General features: G+C 41.2%; 1 protein-coding gene across 1 annotated transcript; it reads left to right on the top strand.

Annotated features, from left to right (window-relative positions):
- Nucleotides 1-10563: 10563 nt before the first annotated feature.
- Nucleotides 10564-19140, top strand: fosl2 (FOS like 2, AP-1 transcription factor subunit). The gene is made up of 4 exons (XM_018695205.2): nt 10564-11305; nt 14040-14294; nt 14601-14708; nt 16289-19140. The coding sequence occupies exons 1-4, from the start codon at nt 11177-11179 to the stop codon at nt 16844-16846; spliced, it is 1050 nt and encodes a 349-aa protein (XP_018550721.1). The 5' UTR covers nt 10564-11176; the 3' UTR covers nt 16847-19140.
- Nucleotides 19141-24175: the final 5035 nt, after the last annotated feature.

Genomic DNA, 24175 nt, shown 5'->3' with positions numbered 1-24175 from the left:
AAAATGTCAATCAGTGTGTTTGCACTGCTCCACATGCAGCAGCCACACTGCTTGAGTGTATCCACACATCAGTGCTCAGTGGCAGCTCCACCTCATCAGGTCTCACCCACTTCACAGTGTCTGTGCAGCTGTAAACTGTTGACCTCTATCTGCTCCTTTAGCCCAGTGGGTCACAGCCCTGAGGGTTTATGAGTACAAATACAAAAAGAGGTACAAATGCTGAGGTTGTTGCAACAAATGAGATAAGAGCAAAGGGTGAGTGAGGGTAGGAGGAGGAGGGAATGGAGGGGGGGTGTGCTGATGGTGATAGTGGGAGGGTGGGGGATGGCTCGTGCCAAGTGACACAAACCCCCCTTGGCAGCCTAATTAAATTTTCCACTTTTCCACACTCACATTAAGCCTCCATCGAGTCGGAAGGAATGGACGCACCGGAGGAGTCGACCCCAAGAAGAAGATCACCCACCACCCCCACCTCCTTCCTTCCCTTTCTTCCATGTAATTCCATATTTCTGTTTGATTAATGGTTGCTTTTACACAAGATGGCAGAGTCTCAATTGATGACTTCACTTTCTTTATGTCTTTGTAGCAGATTGTTTTGTTAAGATATGAAAGCTTTCAGAGAGGTACAGTATGTTTCACATGTATTTCTTGATTGACAGGTGTCTCTGTGTTCACTCCAAACTGCTGACAAGATGCCAGCAAGCTTCAAAACATCCCTTCAGAAACCCATTGGTAATGTCACTGACTCTGTGGCCATGCTTTTCTCCAATCCTCATCCACCATAGTGCAGTCCAAAAAACTGAAATGTTAGGTCAACTCTGTTTCAAAGAAGCTTCAGGAAAAGAAACAATCAATGTTGTATCCAACATATTGAAGTCTGCATTAGCCTGAATTCACACTTGTTCTGTAAACACCAGGCTCAGGTCAGTGCAGTTTAAAATTATACACACTGTAGGTTCCATCATTGTAAAGTCATGCTACACAATATTTATCTTTGAGTGTTCATCTAAGAAGAAGCTATGTTACATTTATTTTAAATGTGTCCAGAGTTTGACTTTGCTGTTCCCCTGACTGTTCATGTCCCACTTAGTTTGACCCATCATGTCAAAATGTTCAATTGCTCAAATATTTCGGTTTTTGACCAGATACCTGCAAAACTAATTACATCCCTGTCATGTCTGTACATTGTGTTTGTGCTGATTAGCAAATATTAGCGTGCTAATAGGATAAGCTCAGATGGTAAATGTTACCTGCTAAATCAGGACTTTCACTGTTTTCATGTTAGCAGTTAGCTGAAAGCACAGCTCTGTCTCAGTAAACCTTCCAGAGTCACTAGCATGGCTGTAGACTGATGACCTGAATAGGTCTCAGTATTCATTAAGTCATTTATTTTTAGCTGTGGTGGTCAGTGATTTTAATCCTGTCTGGAGCATGTATATCTCCCTCACACCAGTAATGAACAGCCCCACAGTTACCTGCTTGGTCTAGATGACATTGCCTTGGCCTCCAGCACCACTGTAAAGAATCTCAGAGCTATCTTTGATCAGGATATTTCCCTTAACTCCCACATGAAACAAACTTCAAGTACTGCCTTTTTTATTTATGTAACAAATCAGATACATCCTGTCTTCAAAACATACTGAAAAACTATTCCAAGCATTTATTATTTCTATGCTGGATTACTGCAATTCCTTATTATCCGGCTGCCCCAACAAGTCTCTAAAGACTCTCCAGCTGATCCAGAATACTGCTGCATGTGTACTGACAAGAACTTGGAAAAGAGATCATACAGTATTTCTCCCATATTAACTCCTCTGCACTGTCTCCCTGTAAAATCCAGAATAGAATTTAAAACCCCTCTTTCCTCTCCTCCTCTCCTCTCCTCTCCTACAAAGCCCTTAATGGTCTGGCACCATCATATCAAAGAGCTCACTGTACCCTATTATCCCACTAGAACAGTGCGCTCCCAGAATGCAGGCTTACTTGTGGTTCCTGGAGTCTCCATAAGTAGAGTCTTCAGCTGTCAGGCTCCCCTCCAGTGGACCCTTCTTCCAATTTGAGTCCGGGAGGTGGACAGTCTCTCCACATTTAAGAATGGACTTAAAATGTACCTTTGTGATAAAGCTTATAGTTAGGGCGGGCTCAGGCTTGAACCATCCCTTTGTTATGCTGCTATAGGTCTGTAGACTACCAGGGAACTTCCCATGATGCATTCATGTATGTCACTAACTCCTCTTCCTCTCTCTCTGGTAGTTTTGTGTTTTTTCGTCTCTCTCCCTTTCCCTGTCGCTTTCTGCAGGTATTTCCTCTGGATCTGTGATCACAAGCAACCTACTGCCCCCATAATCCAACTTAACACCCACTGCTACTGGTATTATTATTATTATTATTATTATTATTATTATTATTGTTATTATGACTATCATCGACTGTTGTTGTTGTTGTTCATTTCTATGTGGAACACACATTGTGTTATGTTCTCTTTGTTCTCTTTCCTCCTGACTCTCTCTCTCTCTCTCTCTCTCTCTCTCTCTCTCTCTCTCTCTCTTTCAACCCAACAGGCCAAGGCTGTTCAAAGGAAATTGCAACTGTCGCCAAGTGTTTCCTCATGGGTCTCTGTAAATAATATCGTAAAGAGTACAGTCTGGACCTGCTTTATATGGAAAATGCCCTGAGATAACTTCTGTTATGAAATTGACTTGACCTACTGTTTTTCAGTGAACTCACCGGTCCACCTGTAATTTCAATCCTATCTGTATTTCTGCTGCTTTTCCTTATGCTGCATTTTATCAGCACAGTGTGAAATTTGACTTTTGTATGAAAATTGGACAATTTTCAGTTAACACCAACATATCTGTGTGGGAGCCAACAAAACAGACAAGAAGTAGACTAAAGCCATAAAGAGAGCAAGGCCCCATTAAAAGCTAGAGAGCAGGTAGGTGCTGGTATGGTCTTCAGTCCTGAAGAATGTCCATGTCTATTACAGACCACAGCCTGTAATTTCACTATAGTTAAAATGCTGAATTACTGAGGAGCACAGTGAATAATTTAATTTTGTTTTGTTTGTCATTAGGACTGCAGGTAGTGTTGATTATACCCTCTGTCTGCTCTTTGATTTTGTTGCATTTTGATTCTATATTGAACATATTTCTGTGTCTGATTAGGCAATATAATAAGTAGTAAGATGTGACAGAGGCAGCAGTGGGGCCAGTCTGAAAGCTAATCAGTTAGCACACTGATATCTTCCCATCTGATTCCACAACAGATTTTCCACTGAGGGCCCGATAAATCAAACTAAAACAATGCGGATTATATTACAAAGAAGATAAGGCTCAGAGTGGCATGTGAGAGACTGAGTGAGATTTTGGCACACATAAGGCTGAACACAAGGAATTCTGTATGTTAACACTGAGAAACACAAGATTGCATCTAAACACAGGCCAGCAGCACTAATCTTTCCTTAAGTTTTCCAGTATTGCTCTGCTCGATCAGGAGACTCAGTAGCAGTATGGATTATACACGGTAACTTAAATCCACTTATTTGTTCCAGAAAGGTGAGTCTGTTGTCTTTACAGTAACAGCATGATTCAACCTTCAGTGCAAACACATTTTTGGACTTGTTCTTAACACTTTAACCACTTCCTGGGAAAAATCTTTTGGTGTGCAGGAAGTGATGTGTTTGTGTTTCCAGGCTTCCAGAAAAAATGGGTAGTTAGTTAATTAGCTCAACAGATCAAAAGCCACGAAACTCAAACATCATCAGCCAAAACGCCAAAGTAAAATGATGTCACCCCGCCACCTACACTGGCAGGTTCTGAGAAGTGTGGTGCAGAAAACAAAACAGCATCAACATCGTAGTGCTGAAGGGCTTTGAGGAAAAACAATAACCTGACGTATTACGTCTTTAAGATTTAAAGGTGGTTTCCTTTTTAAACTTCATATCAGCTCTGTTCTGACAATCAGCCGTAGAAAGGAGGCTGGTGGTTTTTCAGCTGAGGTCAAACACCAGCAGGACAACTCAGTTCCTCAACCAAAACCCATTAACATTCCAAGCTCCACAGTATTTAGCCTGCTCTCAGACCAGCATACTCATAAATTACACTGACAACCTTGTTGACGGAGTGAGATAAACTTGCCCATTGTGTGCACACCGTGGCTGCACAGAGACGCGTCTTTCAGAAACACTATTTGATTTGACTGTTTCGGGCCAACAGCGAGGAAAACAACACACAGACAGACCAAAACAAAATAGCACACAGATATAAAGCCCATTTTTTGTCAGGCAGCCAACATTTTCCTTTCCTCGGTTTCTATTATCGGGTCAGGGGGAGGACTTCTGTTTTCTTCCATTAAAAACAAGCAGTCCAGTAAAAGTGGAAGGAACGCCGGGGTCCTGTTTATTTGCGAGCTGCAGGTGGCTGTGTTGACCGCTCGGTGCCTGCTCAGAAGTCCCCCGACCACTCGCAGCCTTTTCAGACCCTGTTATTTGTTCACTTCTTCCACCACATGCTCCAACATTTCCCCTTCTCTCTCTGCTGTTTATGCCCGGGCAGTGTTCCATTCTTCTTTGTCTCGAGGTACAGCATGTCTGTGACGCACTTCCTTCCATTGTATCAGGAACTGATACCTTAATGCTCGTGAAGTTACTGTCAAGAGTGTGCTCGGGTGTGTTGATTGGAAGGTACTGTATGCTTAGAAGAGGTTTTTATGTGTGTCTTCACCTGGCTATTTGCCTGTGGTCACTTGATTAAACAGAGCTGTCGGGTAAATTACAGAATGACGTGCCTTGCTTCACTGCAATCTCCTGTGATAAAATGTATTTTAGATTTTCTAGCTGGTGGACCTGCACAATGACATGAAAACAAGTTGTAGCTCAAGCTGAGTCAGATGAGGTAATTCCATGTATTCTCCTACTGCAGCAGCAAACAAGCATGAAAACATTTGGTTGCTACGTAATGAGTTGCTCCCACCCCCTTAATTCCCATCTCACGACAATCCTGGCGCTGCTTTTCTTTTAGTTCAAAAAACTATTCAAGTGAAGGATTTGTTTGTCTCATCAAGAGAATCAAGTGGTTAAAATGTGTTTGTTTACTGTAAAAAGAGATTCAGCTTCATATCCAGCAGTGTTCATGTGTGGGCAGGTTTCAGGTTGCAATACTTTAGCCCTGCAGAAAAATAAGCAGTTCTCCCAGCTGCCACCTTTTTTTTTTTTTTAACTATGCTGACTGATATTGAAATAACCTTTTAACATAATCAATATCCAGCAACATGACATATTTAGCATCAAGCTCAGTAATTACCATAAGAAAAAAACAAGACATTCCTTCAGTTTGCATCTGAAAAATCAATTAATCAATCACCTCTACTTCAGTGCTTGTAGGAATAGTGTAGCACTTTAGCAAATACGCCTATTCGCTTTCTTGAGAAGATTTAGATGAGAAAATTGAGACCAGTCTCATGTCTGCTCCCTGTTAAGACTGCTAAGATAGCTTAGCTAAAAGAGCTTAGCATAACAACTGAAATATATATATATATATATATATATATATATATATATATATATATATAATTATATATACACACACACACATGGGAGACATATTTTAAAAGGAAGAAGAAGAAGTCAAAATCAATGAGCCAAGACCAAGATATCCTGATTTTTCATCCATGCTGATTTTTAGTTTGACCCTAATATGAATCACAAACCACTGGATCCTACAGTTCCTATAATGAACTCCACATGTCCCATTTGCAATATTTCTGTTCTACATCTAAATTCTCTTTTGCCCAAACCAAAAATGACCTTTATGACATCATCTGGGTTATTTTCTCAGACTAGACAAAGCTCCCTCCAGAGCCACAGAAGACTTAGTAAAGCACATCTGTTCTCCCAGTCTGAGGAGTATTTCTCTTCTTGTAAAATTGTTGAGTGCACCTTTAATTAGGTGCTCTCTACATACAGGTGGTATAGAGAATTTTGAACCACAACAGCCCACTATGATTTACAAGGTTGATCCATATACAGTTACAACTATCACTAAATACTTACACAAGTGTTAATTAATTGTTTTAGCAAATGGGATCAGGCTAAAGCCACGCCAAAGCAGGTTAAGACAGCATAAATGTACTGCCATCTATCTGGCTTGCATATGATCAAGAAGAAGATGTTGTCGAGCAGCTGCAGTTTTTTTTTTTTTTTGCATACCTGAATGTGATTGGTCTTATTGGAGGATATACAGCCAATGAATTCATATTCTTCTCTCCACAATCCCACACTCCAGAGGTCAAGAACGATCAAATTATCCCTCTGCGCTGTTGTGCCTGACTGCTTTACAAGAGTCACCAAGGCAACCGGTAAATGAAATCACTGAAGGATGGTTACTTTAATTCACAGGAGCTGTCTGCCAGTCTGGCATCCAGCCTCTTTTTAAAGCCATGTTCTTGCACAGTGGGCATCCTGATGAAACTGCTGATTAGATTTCTATTTAAAAAGTCCAATTTGAACAATACACTGTGACAAGAGAGCACATGTTGTCACTGCATTGTCAGACCAAACCGAGTCATGCGGTATAGGATTCAATAGATTTCACGTTATTGTCAACAGTGTGGGAAAAAGACAAGCGAAAGCGTTGCTCACTGGCAGGTCTACCCAGCTTCCTGTGTCATGCAGTGAAATTCAGTGCCAAGCATTGCTGCTTCATGAAACACAACTAAACTGAAGTGTGTTAACAGGCCACTAGCACAACAATAAATCCCACTGTCAGTCACACTGATTGTTCTTTAACCCACTCTCTACCCCCATAGTCAGCACTTTGGTGCCTACGTGTGTCCTGCTGCCTGCACCTGAGCCAGGAGATTAGCCACGCTGATCATGTTGAGCTATTATCCAGGTTAAAGTATTACAACATGACAGGTGAGTGACACTGAAGGGAAGAAAACAAAGGAAGGCAAGGGCAAACGACAGAAATTAAACAAAATTTCACAGTGAATTCTGAACTTGCTGACTTGAGGAAAGGTTTCAGTTTAGAGAAAACAGTCTCCTCCTCTGTGTTCCACTGAGCTGTTTTCCTGATAATTATTTAGCTATAAAGTGACTCAGTAATACTGTAAATGCCATGAATGCGCTTTTGAGTAGGTTTACACTTCATCTGAATCAATTTCTCCCTTCACAAAAACAAGCAGAGAAATAGCTTTACTTATGATCAGAAACTGCACCTGACTGCAACTGAATCACGTCTGAGTGTAATCCACAGGGTCTAATAACAGCAAACAGCACTACATGATGTGGGCCCGGATATTGTTGTTGTGTCATGTCATTTCACTTTATTTCCTTTTTCTATATTTATATTACTTCTTAGCTTATATTGTATATTCTGTTTTATACTTAGTTAGTTATTTATTCTGTAATTGGCTTGCACTGGGACCAGAGTAACCTATTTCATTTCACCTCATGTTCACATGTGTTGGAATGACAATAAAGCTCCTTGAATCCTTGAATAACAATGATGATTATGGAGAAACCAGTGGCTGAAGAAGTATTCATATCCTGTACTCAGGTAAAAGTAACAATGTCTTCATATCAAAATGTACAAAGTTCCACATTCAGAATGTTACTTCAGTAAAAGTGTCACTGGAAAAATGCAGCATAATGGCTCCTTCAGCGCTGTATGATTGTATATTATATGAGTGGATTATGAATACTGATGTCTACACATATAAACAGTACTGTAACACTGGTAGAGAGTGCAAAGAAACAAATACAAGAGTGGCAGCCTGTAGGCGAGGCAGAATATTTTAAACCAAATTTACATATATCTTTTGACTCATTTGACTATAATAACAAAATGACTGTAAACATGAATGGGTATCTTAAAATTACTGTGACAAGTACTGTTCTCCATTATTTCTTATGCTTGACCCAATGTAACCCATCCATATGTCTTACATCCTCCAGTGATGTTGATTCTAACTTTACTATTTCACTATGATATTTGCATCAGAAATGCAGTGGTATAAAGTATCACAAAATGTAAAATGCTCAAGTGCAGTTCAATCCAAATTGCACTTTAGCTCGTTACCTGAGTGTGTGCACTTTGCCGCTTTGCACCACTGAGAGCAGCCTGATCAGAATGTGTGATGAAGGCCAACATGTTTGAAACATGTACGGAATAAACTGGATTTACCAGAGAACATGGGAGCTATTAAACATTTAATAATATATTCACAGTCAAACTCCTGAGATTCTGCACAGCAGAGCGAGCTGGGCCTTGATGATACAACGCCACACGCTCTTATCATTGGAATTAATAATCATTTTTTTAGATGCCAACCTCATTCTGCGCATAAGTTGGTGTTAACCCTGAAAAATGTATTGAGTCTAAGGCAGCATTAGGGCCATCAGCCCTCTTGCGTCACGAGCGCCTGCAACACAGGTAAGCCTCTTGCTTATAGTCTGTCGGACGTAATACCTGTGTGGACGGCTGGATGAGATGTTCTATACGCTGCTGATTCCTTATGATGTATGATGTAGGAACACCGACGTTTCAGTGGCGCACGACCTGCGGATCAGCCGGCCTCAGTGCGCACACTGACCCCACAAGCTTTTCTGTCACTTGACCTGACCGTTACCTCGGCTGTTTGGGTGTGATCGGTTGCCCCTGCACTGCGGTGTTCAACCGCTAGGGTTTTGTTTTTTGTTTTTTACAAGTCCCTGCATCTGTAATTTAACATCAATATCCATGAAAGTAATAACTGGAGCAATAACGTCTGACTGACAGGCGTCACATAACACTGTTTGTTGTGCATTCCAATTTTTGCTTGATATCTCATTATGTACTTAAAGATCAAAATTGGACTCATATGGGAACAGAACCTGTCACAGTGCCATACCTTGCTTTCCCCAAATTGACGCCGATGGGTGCATCTCAAATTATATTACTGCATTAATTATAGGACTATGGCAGATTAGATTTCCTCAGGCAATTTCGGAGAAACTGTGTCGCTTAGCAACACCGTTACCGTTCAAAAGCTGTGCCGTTGGCAGATGATAAACATTAATCATTAATTAATATCATTCAAATAAAGATTTATTGAACATCTGCGTGCTTTCTGTCGCCTTCTGAGAAAACAAAAGCTCAGAGCGGCTCTCTGGGTGACTTTACAGAAGCCTCCCTCCACTCGAGCAGTCACAGATGACTGCACAGGTCAAAAGGTAATTCAGCGAAAATGACACCCAGTAACTTTGGAAAGGGTGACATATTGGAGGGCTGCAGAACCTACAGTATAATTGACGTGTTCGCGTTATGAGCAAGCAGAGAAACTCAGCGCTTCCGTGGCGAGTGGTCACCTCAGAAAACCCCCTGCAGATTATTTTCCCTCTCCACAAGTTTCCCCCGGATGAGCGCTGCAACTGAAACTTTTTGATGGGAGCGACTCTTTCTGGCAAAGATATGCGCGGCAAACAGCTTTAGGAGAGCTCAGCAGAACCAGTTATGGTGATACAGATTAAAATAGGAACCATAGCAGATTGGATTATACTTAATACGCCATTTCATATCGTGTAACGTGTCATATTCTGGGCGCTGTGCCCTTGTTTATGAGGTGCGTCCGAATTACAATTAGCCCACATTTCACTGAGATTCCTTTGAAGCAGCCGTGCTGCCACTGTTGTGTAGACCGAACCAGTGGGCCACATTAATTTGACCATTAGCACGAGATCACACGCTGCGTTTTGTGCCATCCTTTTGCGCTCCGTGCCACCTCTCCAAACGACGCACAACGCGCCGCCGCTAAATGACACAAAGACTCAATTGTGCAGAAACGCCAGCATGTCCAATCATTCTGAGCGCTTTATTAACAAGAACAGAAGCAGATGAAAGCCGATGAGAGGCGCGTGTCTCCAAGCTGTAATAACAGTATGGTTAGGTGCGCGTGGTCTCTCTCTGCTGTCGATGTTTTGGTTTTCAGGCTCAGCACAGATGCGGAAATCGAGTTAATTTTGACACAGAAAACGTTTTAATGCTGTGAACTCACTCTCACTGTGTGTGTACGTGTGTGTGAGTGTGCACGTGAGCTGCGCAACACGAGACTGTCACGCGTCCACACTCTATTCATCTATACCTTTAAAAGCTTTAATATCTTCGCTTCCCTACACCTCATGAGTAACCGGACCGGGACCCGCGCGCTGTGAGCTTCGAGTCCGGAGTGCAGTGCGCGAGGGGAGGGAATCCCTCCAGTGTCTGACGCTTCCTTTACCAAGGAAACCCACACGCGCTCTCTGACGCAACTGCCCATTTCAGGAAACATGCGTCAATGGACCGAAGCAAGTCAGGCAAATAGTGAACTCCGCAGCGGGCGCTGACGTCCGTAACAAAAAATACATCTCTCGAGACATATTTTTGCTACTTTTACTGCATCCGTGCTGTTCGATTACATCTCCTGTGTCCGCTGGGCGAACGATGGTCGCGGCGGATCTTTCTTTTTCACTGCCTTATGCAGAGTCGACCCCTCCCTGGACGGAGTCGCAACGCCCAGGCGTGACGTAGGCTGTTTCGTTGGTGTTGAAAAGCCGTTGCAGTTTGTTCATAGTGCCATTGAAGTGAGTCATCTTTAGGTAGTGTGGTGAAAAGGAAAAGAAAAAAAAACTTCGAAGTGTTCCGTGAACAGCAGAGAGCTCAGAGAGTGTGTGTAGTAGGCAAGCCGACGGAAAATATTCAGAAGGTTAGACAGGCAATAGGCTTTAAAGCGAATGTTAACCTGCGTGAGTCACTCTGTAACTACAGGTTCACTTGTCTCAACTGGATTTGACTGCTGAAGGTGTGCCACTGACTTAAGGTTGAAGTTTGCGCACCTGAGAGGATCTTTAACAGTGTAGTGTAGGTTTACCTGCGGCTCAAGAATTATTCAAGCACAATAAGAAGTAGCCTTTTAAAAGCAACGCTAACATACAAGAAAATATTTATTCTAATTTGCAATATCTGTAAGATGTTTTAGGTTAGTTTAGAGGAGCATTATTGCACTTTGTCTTTGCCAACTCTTCTCTGGATTTCCCAAATTTACAACGTCTCGAGTCAGAGGATTTTTCTGTTGGTGCCTTTTATCTGCGAGGATTTTTTTTTTTAAAAAAAGAGGTTTCAGAGTTCAAACAGTCTACTGAAATCTTCCTCTTTCCTGGATCATGTACCAGGACTACTCCGGGAACTACGACACCTCGTCCCGCGGCAGCAGCACCTCTCCGGCCCAGCCAGAGTCCTTCACAAGCGGCAGCAGCACGATCGGAAGTCCGATCTCTACCTCAAGCTACCAGGTAACAAGGAAACGCATCGACAGCATCTGTAGTAACATCCTGATATGCATGTGTGTTTTGAATTTAATTTGAAGTGCAGAGCCTCTGAGAATCCCTGCTAGTTTTATCCCTGTTTTATCATGGGACCGCGCTTCCATCCATTAATTGACTTTAAGGAATCCTCCAGGTCGCTTGGGAAAAAAACGGATGAACCCAATGACACAGATTGCATCGGTGACTCAACAGATGCAACACTCGATCTATGCACAAGTATTTCGGACTCATACCATTTAAAATCTGTCATAAGCTATCTAGACACAGTCTGATGATTTACTCTGATCAGATTCCAAATTTACGCCTTGGTTAGTGCGTACATGAAATGGCGAAGCCACGCGCATATGAATTAATAAAAACATTTATTCTTGAGTCGGTCCCTGTAATAAAACAAAAGTGCAGCAGTACATACACTGACAGATGAGGGTGATCTGTGCGCTGTTCGGTGTAAGAGAAGGGGGACACGCTGACATGAATTAGAGTCTGTGATTTCCAGATGTCAGTTTCAGGTCCACGATTTCTGTTGGTGTTGCCATCTCTCCTGTCCGTGCGTAAAACTACAACATTTCTGCTGGACCCAACTGGAGCCGCGTTTTGCGCGAAAGATAAATCTTCGGAGCACATACACACTTTATTCTTAGCTGTATATACTGTGCGTTAGTCTGGAAATGAACGGGCATGGCTGAAGCTTACAGTGGAGAGTGCAACAGGCAGTAACGCTGAGGGTTAGGAGATGTCTAATTTGTCTTGGTCAGGAGTTGAGGCATTTTGGACATCCATCGAGGGAATGTGTCGCTGCAGAATGAGATCTGAGATCGGTTAAAGTTGCTATTTGTGGCAAATATTTCTTTAGTGGACTATCAGAAATAAGGTGGTTCTGGATCAGACTGTAGGCTGATTTGATCAGTCGGGTCTCGGGTTGCACATGGCAGAACTCTCAAAAGCCTTTCATTTCCTCACCCGACAAAATGCCAACAATTGCGTTTATTGCTCTTAAAACGCCGATCCCTGCATGTATACCCTGGATTTCATCAGAGGTTTTGCTCTCATACGCTCTCAGTGAGATATACTCCACATACACTGTCGGTGTGCCAGTGTAGGGTTTTGAGGACGCCGTGTCCTTACATTCAGAAATAATAGGACAGAAATCCGGGAAGTGGCATGTTGTTTGCCCGCACCCAACTCTTACATTTAGCGCAATTCTGTGGAAAAGCCCCGTCAGGTCTCACGGAACATTACGGTAAACGACTTTTGGCCCGTATCTATCATTGCTCTGGTTCCCTGTAATCACACACTGGCTGCCTGTTTCCCATTACAGCGGGCTGGAACATGACCTCTTTGTTAGGTTTATTGAGACGTATCAAAACAAGGCATTTTTCTTTTTTATGAGACCGATAACATTTTTTTATCAGACCAGAAGTTTCAGCGAACTTATCCATATTTAGTGTCTCTGCTGAATGTTTATGCCTTTCACACTGCGTTTTATACAATTTATTCAATCGTTGTTTTTACTTGAAGGGAATATTAATTCCCTTATATCGAAGCCAAGCTCTCCAAAAATTCCTCTCACATAATTCTGGCTAACTATTTGGCTTGTTACAGCTGGCTGCTTCCCCCTTACTGGAACTGACTGCGTTTCACATGTGCTTAACAAATCCCATACACAATGACTCACCAGATAAACAAAGTTCCAATAGACTGCCGGGATATCCGACGGAAAGTCGGGAATAACGGGGATATGGGGACGTGCGTAAATTACGCACACAGGCAGGCAGGCAGCCCGTCTGTTTGAGGGCTCCAGAGACATGAAGTAATACTGATCTGACATCGGTTCTCATGCTGGTGATTATTATGCAAGTCATATGAACTCATGTGAACATAGACTGTAGATAATTATATATTTAGGTTTGGGGTTACATGGGGATTTGAAAAGGAGTGTCTTTCTGTTTGAGTGGTGTGCCAGAAGATGAAGATATATTCTTGTCTCTGGACCAGCAGCATACCATTCTGCATCGTGGTATGCCTCACAACTACAGGCAAATGCACCACAAATATGTTTTTAGAAGAAAAGGCTAATTCCAACAATTAAATAATTGTTTCTGTCACAGATGAGATTTCATATTTGAAAATAAATCCTTGTGGAATAATTTATCTTCCAGACAAATGAAGTTTTTTTTTCCATCATAAAACCTTTTGCATTTTAGATCTCCTCTGCCAAATGTGCAGCTAAGATCCATATTAACCCCCCTTCCTGTCCAGACCTGTGTAACACCTCCCCAGCTCAGGCTTTGTGTCTCACGGTTATTGTAGTAAAGAGAGATGCGCTGGACACCTTGGGCTTTCCCACATGATTCACAGCATGTGTCACTGTTCCACTCCAGGAGTTACATACACAGCATTTTGCCTATGTGGATTGAATCATTACTATATGCTTGAAATGTGGAAAAAAGTGTGACTTTAATAATGGTGGGTGGTGGTGTGGGTCTCGATTGTGCTGTCAGCCAAACAAAGCAAGGCTCACAGACACAAACTAAGATGCTTATAAGCTTAAGTTGTTGTTGTTAAGTTGCAAGCATTGGAACCACACCAGCATATAGGCCTGCTCCCCTACATGTTGTTTCCCACCCCCACTTTTCTGGAGAATCTTTCTTTCATCATGCATCCCCTCTCATCATGTCTCTCCTCTTCCTTGTCTTTACAGAAGTACAGGGTCGACATGCCCGGCTCCAACAGTGCCTTCATACCCACCATCAATGCAATCACAACCAGCCAAGACCTACAGTGGATGGTGCAGCCCACTGTCATCACCTCCATGTCAAACCCTTACTCCAGATCCCACCCGTACGGCCATCACCTGACCAACGGACCGGGGCTGCTGGCTCACAACACGCTGGCTCGGCCCGGGGTCATCCGCTCCATCGGGGATGCCAGAGGCCGACGCAAGAGGGATGAGCAGGTGAGGGACCTGGGGTGACAGAGTGGGAGCCACAGGACTACAAAGAGGATTTTTTTTAGGATAGGATTTTATGTGAAGTTGTTGCTTTCTGCAATGCTTTTGAAGTGTGTTTGCTCTGACACTAAAGCAAAAGATTTCATTCCTATCATTGCAAATCACTGAATAAACTATCATTGTTATTCTGCTCACAGTCAGGAGGTAGCATCATCCAGCTCTTGTTTATATTCTTGCTCCTCACATCATATTGATTGTGCGCGTCTGTCAAGCAGCTTATTTTACCTGCCGTGCTCTTTGCTTTACCCTCAGCTCACCCCGGAGGAAGAGGAAAAAAGGAGGGTGAGGCGTGAGAGGAATAAGTTAGCCGCCGCCAAATGCCGCAACCGCAGACGGGAGCTCACCGAGATGCTGCAAGGGGTGAGTAGAAATCTCGAAACCTGGAGCCACCAGAGAAGATCAGAATCTTCCAGTGGGTTCCGCTGTAATCGTATAAAACAACCACAAATCAGTGTAAGTGCTGGAGTATCTTGTTCCTTGTTTCCTTGTGTGGCGAACAGCTCTAGCTAATAAACACCCAACTTCCTGTTTTTGTTTTGTTGTTTTGTTTGGGTTTTTTTTTTTTTTTTTTTTTGGCTAAATTCCTCATGTTAATTGTCAATGCAGGAAATCAAAAATGTCCAAAAAGCAACAAAAGAATCCACAGAAAAAGTCAGACTTGTTCAGCAATCTGGCAGGAGTCCACTTTTTGAGGAGTGATTGAACTCCACACCTAAATTTACAACCTTGCATTACTGGTTTGACTCTTGCTGTGTCTCTGAGTGCAAGGTCTGAGTGAAAAGATGACAGGCGATGAAAAGGTTTTTGTCTCGGGCAGCTGTAGACAGAGGTAGGGCTGTTTCGCGGCCCTGCCTGGCAGACAGTAACGGCATCTAAATGGACTAATTAGCCGAATTACAGTGAGGTTGAGCTTGTCAAGGCCTTAAAAAACCCCCAGGAATGGAATTTGCTGTAGGCAGCTGTCTCCATGAATGCAGGACATTTTGTAAAAGGGGCAAATTGCTTGTCTCACAATCCCACATAGAGACATGCTGCTTGCACACACACACACACACACCACAGCCAATGCTTCCAGGGGAAAAAAAAGCACTTCCTCCTTTACATGCCTGTTTTTTAAACTTCCAAATAAGGAAGTGTCGCTTTCCAGTGAAAAGAAGGAGCAATATTCCTACAATAGCTCCTCTTTGATACCGTTCATCGAAGTGTCTCACTGGGCACCGCCTCGCTTGACTTCTTGTGTACGACTTCCTCATACCTTTGCCCATGAGTCAAAGTTCTCAGACTGCATGTCACCTTATCATTATCCACCTGATGTCTATGACTGACAAACAGCTTTTACGGGATCTGTCTTTGTCTTTCATGTGGCATATTAATGAGACATTGTTGATGCAGATCGCATATCTCTGAGACGCAAACAATGCACTGTCATTTATGTGAAGCTCAAATTCAAGCAGAAGGCTTTGAGATTACACGTTGTAGGTCTAAATTGCCCGTGACAAATTCTTGATTTAATGTGTTGCTTGTGCTACTTTCCATGTTTGAGGAACAGCAGCAAACAAACAGTGCCCTCTTTTGGTGTGCTGGAGAAGCATTCACAGTCGTACTACCTTATTGTTGAAGAAACTCTGGCATCATAAAGTTTGAACTGAGCTGAAAGTCATTTTTACAGCTATGAATTTTGTTACTGATTACCCAGTATTTGTTTTTATCAACTTAAAACAAAGGTGCTTAGTGTAGCTTGGTGGCCTTGTGGTAAAGGTGCCATAAACTGCACTAACCCTGGTTCATGTCTGGCTTGCATGTTGTTCCCCCTCGCAATCATCTCTCTTTTGTCAGTGTCAAATAAATGGTAAAAATGCCCTAAATATTGGTAACAAAAACAAACCTGCTCATACTGAAGCTCAAGCGCTCACCCTCATTTCCTATTTCTCTGCCAACAGGAGACTGAGAAGCTGGAGGAGGAGAAAGCGGACCTGCAGAAGGAGATTGAGAGCCTGCAGAAGGAGAAGGACAAGCTGGAGTTCATGCTGGTTGCTCACAATCCCGTGTGCAAGCTGCCCATGGAGGAACGCCACCAGTCATCGGGGCACCAGCAGCAGCAGCAGCAGTGTACTCCACTCCCCCTGACCATGCGCCCCAACATGGGCCCTCGGGCTCAGATGAACCAGGTGGTGGTGAAGCAAGAGCCAGAGGACGACGAGGAGGGCGTGGGCAAGACTCAGCGCTCCGTCATCAAGCCCATCTGCCTGGGTGGCGGTGGTGTCGGCGGCGGGATGTACTGCACAGATGGAGACAGCCTGAACACACCGGTGGTGGCGGCATCCACCCCAGCCGCCACACCCAACGCCCCAAGCCTCATATTCACCTACCCGAGCATGCTGGAGCCCGAGAGCCCCTCGCCCTCCTCCGAGTCCTGCTCCAAGGCCCACCGGCGCAGCAGCAGCAGCGGCGACCAGTCCTCAGACTCCCTCAACTCACCCACCCTCCTGGCCCTCTGAGCGAGGGCTCGGCTCGGCGCAGCTGAGAAAAACAAACACTGTGGCTGAAGGCAAGCGTGAGGATCGACTGCGTGCACCCCCTCCCCGCCCCCTCCAGCGTCTTTTAAAGACCCAAGAGCACATTCAAAAGTCCAGACCAAGCTGACCATGTGAGCCGTTTCCCCTCCGCGGAGGGGAGACCCACAAGGGCTACGCCGTGTGTTTCTTCTTGTTCTGCTTCAGTGTAAAATTTTTTACTTGTAAAAGTGTGTGCACCAATCCTAAAACAAGTGTCATCCCTTCGCCATTTCAACTCGAGTGTCAACTTGTTTACTGGGCAGACAATTCTGTAGAAAGACATGCCTAAATGTGGCAGTTGTGAGTTGGTGTGACTACAACTAAAGAGCGTGTTCTTAATATATTTTTTTGAATCTGTTTAAAAAGCCATGCAGACACTTGCACTCCGCCAAGACGAATCAATAATTCACTCAACGAGGTCAGCATTTTACTGGAATTTCTGAGGAGAGAATGAGACTATGAGCAAAGACTTCCTCTCGTCTTTTTTCCATTTAGATTTGTCCTTTCATAACTTGGACCTTGATTCAGGAATTGCTACCAAGAGTGTGTACACATTTCTGATGTTATTTCCATCTCTTTAATTGTATTTATGGACTGTGCTGATTAAATTTTACAAAGTGTTTTGTTGAGACATTGTCCTCTCCTTAATATGCCTGTAGAAAAGCAAACTTGTCATCCGCGGGGTGACTGCAAAGCACTCCTCAGCGTTGCAAACGATACGAGCCAACTTTCAATCAATGACTAGTTCCTCAATACTCTATACCTTCTATTTTGCCATAGTGGCTTGACTTTACAGTAGTATTGGTGTGCTTTTCCTCAGTGATTCTGTACCTGAACTTTACAACCTGTTTATGACAAAGTGTATGTGATTTACATTGATGTCAGGGATATCTCTCTGGTGTAGTAGAACCCCATCGTGAAGAGCATTGCAGGACCGCGGGCTGTCGAACGGTCTAGCCAAAGTGTTGGTACTAGAAGTGTAGGGACGATAAACTTCATCACTTCATCGCGTCACATCGAGAAAGGTTTTGTCTTTTCGCTCAGACTTAAAGGTTTGAGCAAAACCCTCCTCCACTGGATTCCGTACTTCTTTGTTTCTTGCATTCTCTAAATAAAGGTCTTACCTTTTTCAACACTGCCTCTCAGGGCAGGTCAGGTTTCAAAAAGCCAAAAAGGTCTGTATGACACATGTAATCCTGTAATTCGTCCGTCTTTGTCTGAAAGGAGGGATTTTGCTCAAATTTGAAAAAAAGCCACTGTGGTCTAGACTGTCGCCAGCTGCCAATGATGTCAACCCTGTTTATACTGTGTTTGTAAATCTGTCACTTTTAGTAAAGAAATGATGTTTAAATTCAACTCAGATGTGCTGATTTATGGGTGTATGAACATATGCCAACATGGAGGTACTCGGCAAGAAACTTAGTGGAAGTCTTATTGGCTTTAAACAAGGGCCAGACACGGGTCACTTTTTGACTATAAGGAAGGGATAAGAAGACTCTCTCTACAGCTGGCCTGAGATGAAAGAGGGGACACCTTGGGAAGATGTAATATTTCTGGAGTTCTATGAAGCACTTCTTTTTTTTTTTGTTATTTTTACATGTGTATCTTAAAGGGATGAGGGATTTCAATACTGTGCACTGAGAAGGACACAACAGCGATATTTGGGTGATTTTTTGGTTTACTTCAAACATTCCTAATGGGTATAATGTCAGGGGTTAAAGGGGGGTGTCATCTTTGTTTGAACCCTTTTTGTTATCAGAGGAGTAAAAGTTGTGGTTGGAAGACTTTTGTTGCGCTGGATGCAGAAAACAGACTTTGAAATTCAATACAAGCTGCTGCTACTTGTTTGGAAAAACCATGTCGGCTATTTATATTTCACTGATGTTGGGGTTTAACATCACTGGCTATAATATCAAGTGATGCATCAGGACACATTTGATCCTGTTTGACAACATAAAGAGGTGAAATGATAACCAAAAACATTACTGTGGGCAAGTCTGATATGTCTGTATGTTGAAATATTCTGAAGCCCCTCGACACACATAGGAAAGCCATTGACTGTAGATCTTCTACTGTACATGTCATCTACTGTCTGTCGCCTGTTTTCAACTTCTATTACTTATTTTCCAAATGCTTTAACTGTTTAAAATGATTCAAAATTAATAAAAACAGCAATATGTATAGCAGTGTTTGTTAATTTAAATGAATAATAATAAAAAATCATTTTCGACTTGGAATTGTCCTTTTTTGTACATGGGAGTGCACTTACAGTAATTCACTGACATCACACTTTGTCCAAAGGTCTGTGATTCCATCTAGTATTCAAAATATCATCACCCTATCATCATTCCAAAATAACAAAGACTATCTGACACTATCCTTGACTGGCAGAATTGAAAAAATGGAAAATGTAAATAATATGACCTCTTCAATGACACAGAACATGATAATGTTGTCAACAATGTACTACTTGATATTTACATGTTCAGTATAGGGTTATTGTTTAATTATTTCCAGAGAAATGTAATAATTGTTTCCATGGCAAAAATATGTAACTCTGATGAGTATATGTAAGTAATATAAAGAAACATTATCCAATGTCAAAACAAATGGGATCACTAGAATACAGCACAGAAGGCATTCATTTTACAGTGTAATGCTGATATTAAAATACTAGAAGACAATAGGCTTTAATCATTGATTTATTCTTTCATTTTTATTTATTAATTTTACATTTGCTCTGTTAATTTTACCATTCATATATGCAAAAGGTTACTTAAAATAAAAGCCATAATATTAAATGACATCTGAAGACTTCAATCAAATTAAGTGTGTAGTTATATACAGTTCCCATCTCCCTCATTGTAAAATGTAATTGGTATAGATATTTCAAAACACTTTGATGCACTATACATTCATCAAGAGGACAGTACAGTACTGTTCCTCTACACATTATACAGTTTTCTCAGCTGCTGCTGTATCACTGACAACATGTGAACTGTAATAAAACATCCCTGAGTTGTTATTGTGAATGTTTTGTCCCAGGATCTGAGCATTCCCACGGTACAGTTGAACTGCTTTACTCTGAAGGTCACCGGAAGTATTTAGGCCTATATCTGTGTCTGCCATCATGAGCATACGTGGATGTCTAAGAGCATGAGGTTTAATACCATGACTGTTTACTGCCCTCAAGTGGTCACAGAAAAGAATTACAAAAATTTATTTAGGTGGGAATTATATTTTTATATTTATGATTTTATTTATGTATTTACACAGAATAATTGATCAATTAATTGACTAATTATAATTATATTAATCATTATATATTGTTATTTTGAACCTTCTCAGCGTTAGCGTTAGTATGTTGTAAGCTCAGTGAAGGCGATTAACACGCCAAGAAACAAGCTGGACACATGCTGTGATGCAACACACATCTCTGACTCATTTGCTCTGAGTTAACAGACGTTTAACACCAAAGTCTTTGCAATGTAGCTCCCTCTGGTCTGACTGCAGGCACGCAACTAATTCTTTTCATCATTGCCCCAACACAGAAGAAGGTAGACAACTACTTCAAAAGAAAAGCATAGGCTGTGTTGTTTAGAACAAAAGTGTAGAGCTCTGTCAATAAATGAGTAAATAGACACAACTGTAGATGGCTCATCACCAAGAATACAGACTGTTGCACAATCAGTCATAATTATTTTGTTTTGAAGAAAGTATCTTTCTAGACTAATATTTACCAGCTCATGAGAATGTCAACAATGACCAGAGATAAATAATAGATTATGAAGAACATCAGGGTGTATATCTCATCCAATGAGGCCACAGTTATGATTTAGGTAAGGGATGAGGGGTTAGACACAGGCTCAGGTTGTGTTGCGTGAGGAATTTTAAATTTCTCTCCTGCCATCACAGCTTACAGAGAAAGACTTGAAGATTTTATTAGTGGGCAACACATGACTGAATGAACAGTTTACCAAATGCAAGCATGAGTGGAAATTTAAGATATGAGTTAATACTGTGTAAACAGAACTGTCTCATCTGCCAAACAGGAATAACAAGGTGTCTATTGTGACACTGTGTGGATTGTTGCGTTTCGACTGAAGAGATGTGATGAAAGTGAGCAATCCTGTGTATGATTAGAGAATGCCTTGTGTTATTGCTCTGTTTTAGAGATGGTTAGTTTATTGTGCAGGTGTGTCTACTGTTACTACTGATATCCAGCACACTGGTGGTAGCTGTGATAATGATTCCTCTTGTTTACACCCATCTCACATTTTAGGTCAAATCATTTGTTTGTTTTATTTTATTGTTGTTGTATCCAGATATTTTATTTAAAGTATGTGTGAGATTTTCTAACTTCACAAATTGGACATTTGTCCTGGAAAACTACTTGTGTGTTGACAGCAGCTGCTTGAGGATCTGAGTCAACATTAAATCCTTATCATAAGTAGCTTCAGGTTCATGTTAATTTAAGGAGCTGTTGACAGCTTCCAGTGAGACAACAGCGCCATCATGAGGTCAAACCGGAGTAGACACAATATTAACCCCTGTCACTTGAAGCCAGCATCACATGAAAAAAGTTACACTCCTACACATTTCATAGACTTTTAGAGGAAAACAAACAATGCTTTTTATCACTCTTAACATTTTGACACTAGAACATTATACATTAAATAAACATTAATTATTAGGGGAATACCAGGGAGCTAATTAATGCTAGTTAATGAATTAGAGTGTAGTACAGTGTAGTCCCAGGTCGTCTAAGACCTGAGGTGTGTATTTAAGGGTTAATAGGTCTTGCAATAATTTCAGCCATTATTTCACACTAACAGTAAAATATTTAGTCTAATACATGGTGAGCCACATTTCAGATAAGAGCACTGGATCTTGTCTCAACACCTGCTGTAGTCAACACATTTGAATTCAGATGTTTGTTACTTATCTGACATGTAGCTGGAAAACTTTCTACAAGCTTTGAAAATATAAAAAGTCCTAAGACTTAGTGCTTTTTGTTCTGCAGCAGATCAGATAAACCTCCTGCCTATTATAATCAGTTTGATAAAAGTTCCCTGACAATGTGTTGCTCCAAACATTCAAAGAAAAAACATTTTTCTGTCTTGGAGCTGGACTGTTCTCAGCTTCAGAGAGACTAATTCCTGTGGAAGCAAACCTCCTAAACCTGACCACCTGCTCCTCATCACCTACAGCCTCATAGATTTATATAGATATAGCCATTCTTCTTTATTTACTACATGTTACAATTATTTCAATTATGTCACAAAAGTAGGATTTGTCTAAATTCACTAATGTCTGATATACACTCATCAGCCCAAAAAACCCACCCAACCTTTTCCTCCTGCTACAAGGTATAGTCACATAAGTAATTCAGCCTTTAGTATACTGGTTATACATTTTTTAGTTAGCAAGAGCATGTTATGTACGAAGTAGTTAAGTCATAACAAAGTATATTAGTAATTAACTACAAAGTGTATTTTTTTTATTAATTGGACTAAGCCAAAAGTATAACTAAGCATTCTATTACTACAATAAGAATATATTCATGGTATGTTAGAGAGACTCACACATTTTTTAAATATTCCAATTATACAATGTAAACTTTATTCTCTCTAATCAAGCATGTATATAAGTACATACTTAAGTACTTAAGTGTGCTAAGTATACTTTAAAAAACTTAGGCATATGAGCATATGTTTAGTAAAAAACTGGTTGTTTCAAACTTCAAATTAATCATTAACACACCTGAAGTATACTGATGTTTAGTCTGACTGCAAAGACACTCAAGTTTGCTCAAATTTAATATACTTAGCATATTTATTTTTCACGTGTAAAATGTGTACAAAATGTGTCTTTAAACTACAAAGATTTAGACAGAGAGAATAAATGGGGCAGTTTTAGTTGTAGTGTCAGTCTGTGGAGGAGCTGTGATAGAGCAAAAACTCAAGTCATTTCCTGTTAGCAGTTCCCTCACCCCACTCCACTTCACTCACTTTGACTGGCTGAAAAAAAACCACCAGATGATAAAAACACACCCCTGTTGCTGTGCTCTGCACACTATAATTACAACAACCAAAACAAAAGCAACTCTCATTTTCATGTTTCATTTTTAATGCATTTGACACGAGAAGCAAAACAGCTGGAGCAGAAATCGTAACATGATTTGATTAATTATACAAAATACAGATTTCATAAGTTAATTTAAGGAATCATTATGTTAATACTAAATATAACAACTGTAAATATAACAAATCTTAGCATATTATATCTGTGTATAAATATAAGGTATCACTTGATATTTTATAAATACATTTAGTGTATTATCCAACAGTATGGATATACATATATTTCTAAAAATGCAATATGTGTATATGTATATATCTTCACTAGAAATATTTGAACACCATACTAACTTAGATGTGGTCCACCCTTTGACTATTATATTTAAAGCCATCTGTGTGTGTCTGTGCAGTGTGTGTGTGTGTGTGTGTGTGTGTTAAGGCTTCATAAAGAGGGGTTGCTGTAATGCTACAGGACACTGAAAGGGCACTCCCTGGTGCTGCATTACAAGTCTCCTAGCTTCCACAGCTTTGGTCCATGTTAACACCACTACTGAGTCCTGACTGGTCATGGGGAGGTCGCTGTATCGCTACTGGGCTTTGGTCCTCAAAGTGCACTCGCTGGTGCAGCAAAGAGTTTGTCAGCTTCCACAGCCTCAAGAACTTTTCATTGCTGCACTAATACATCATGACTAACTACTCTGGCTGTGCAACTTTTATTAAGGCCGAGGCTATTCAAATACTGTTTGTGTTTTGTTTTGCAACACAAACCCTGCAACTGAGCTGAGATGCTGCTTTGGCAAACATAATTTTACCCTGAGAAATTGGGAGATGAAAATGCTGAAAATCTTTTTTACTAAAACATAAGACTGATGTAGGGCTATATGTGGCTAAATTTGATGAGAGAAATCTTCTGTTTGAGTCTGGCATAATCCACATAATTCGCTAAATATGTATAATAATTAATATAAAAGCTAAATTTACGTATACATATCTATAACATCTGTGTTTTCCTGAAGCGTTTTCTTGCAGAAGTGGCAGAGATAACAAAAGCACAGTCCTACTTACTAACTGTAAGCAATACAGTTAAAAACAAACATGTAGTTCTCAGCAGTGGAAATAGATTTCAAGGGTATATTTGCTGAGAAACTACTCTAAACACAACAAATTTAAAATGGAAGGCACATTCTTAAGT

This window comes from Lates calcarifer, linkage group LG19 (assembly GCF_001640805.2).
Source record: "Lates calcarifer isolate ASB-BC8 linkage group LG19, TLL_Latcal_v3, whole genome shotgun sequence".
NCBI lineage: Eukaryota > Metazoa > Chordata > Actinopteri > Centropomidae > Lates > Lates calcarifer.
This window is presented reverse-complemented; position numbering and strand designations above follow the sequence as displayed.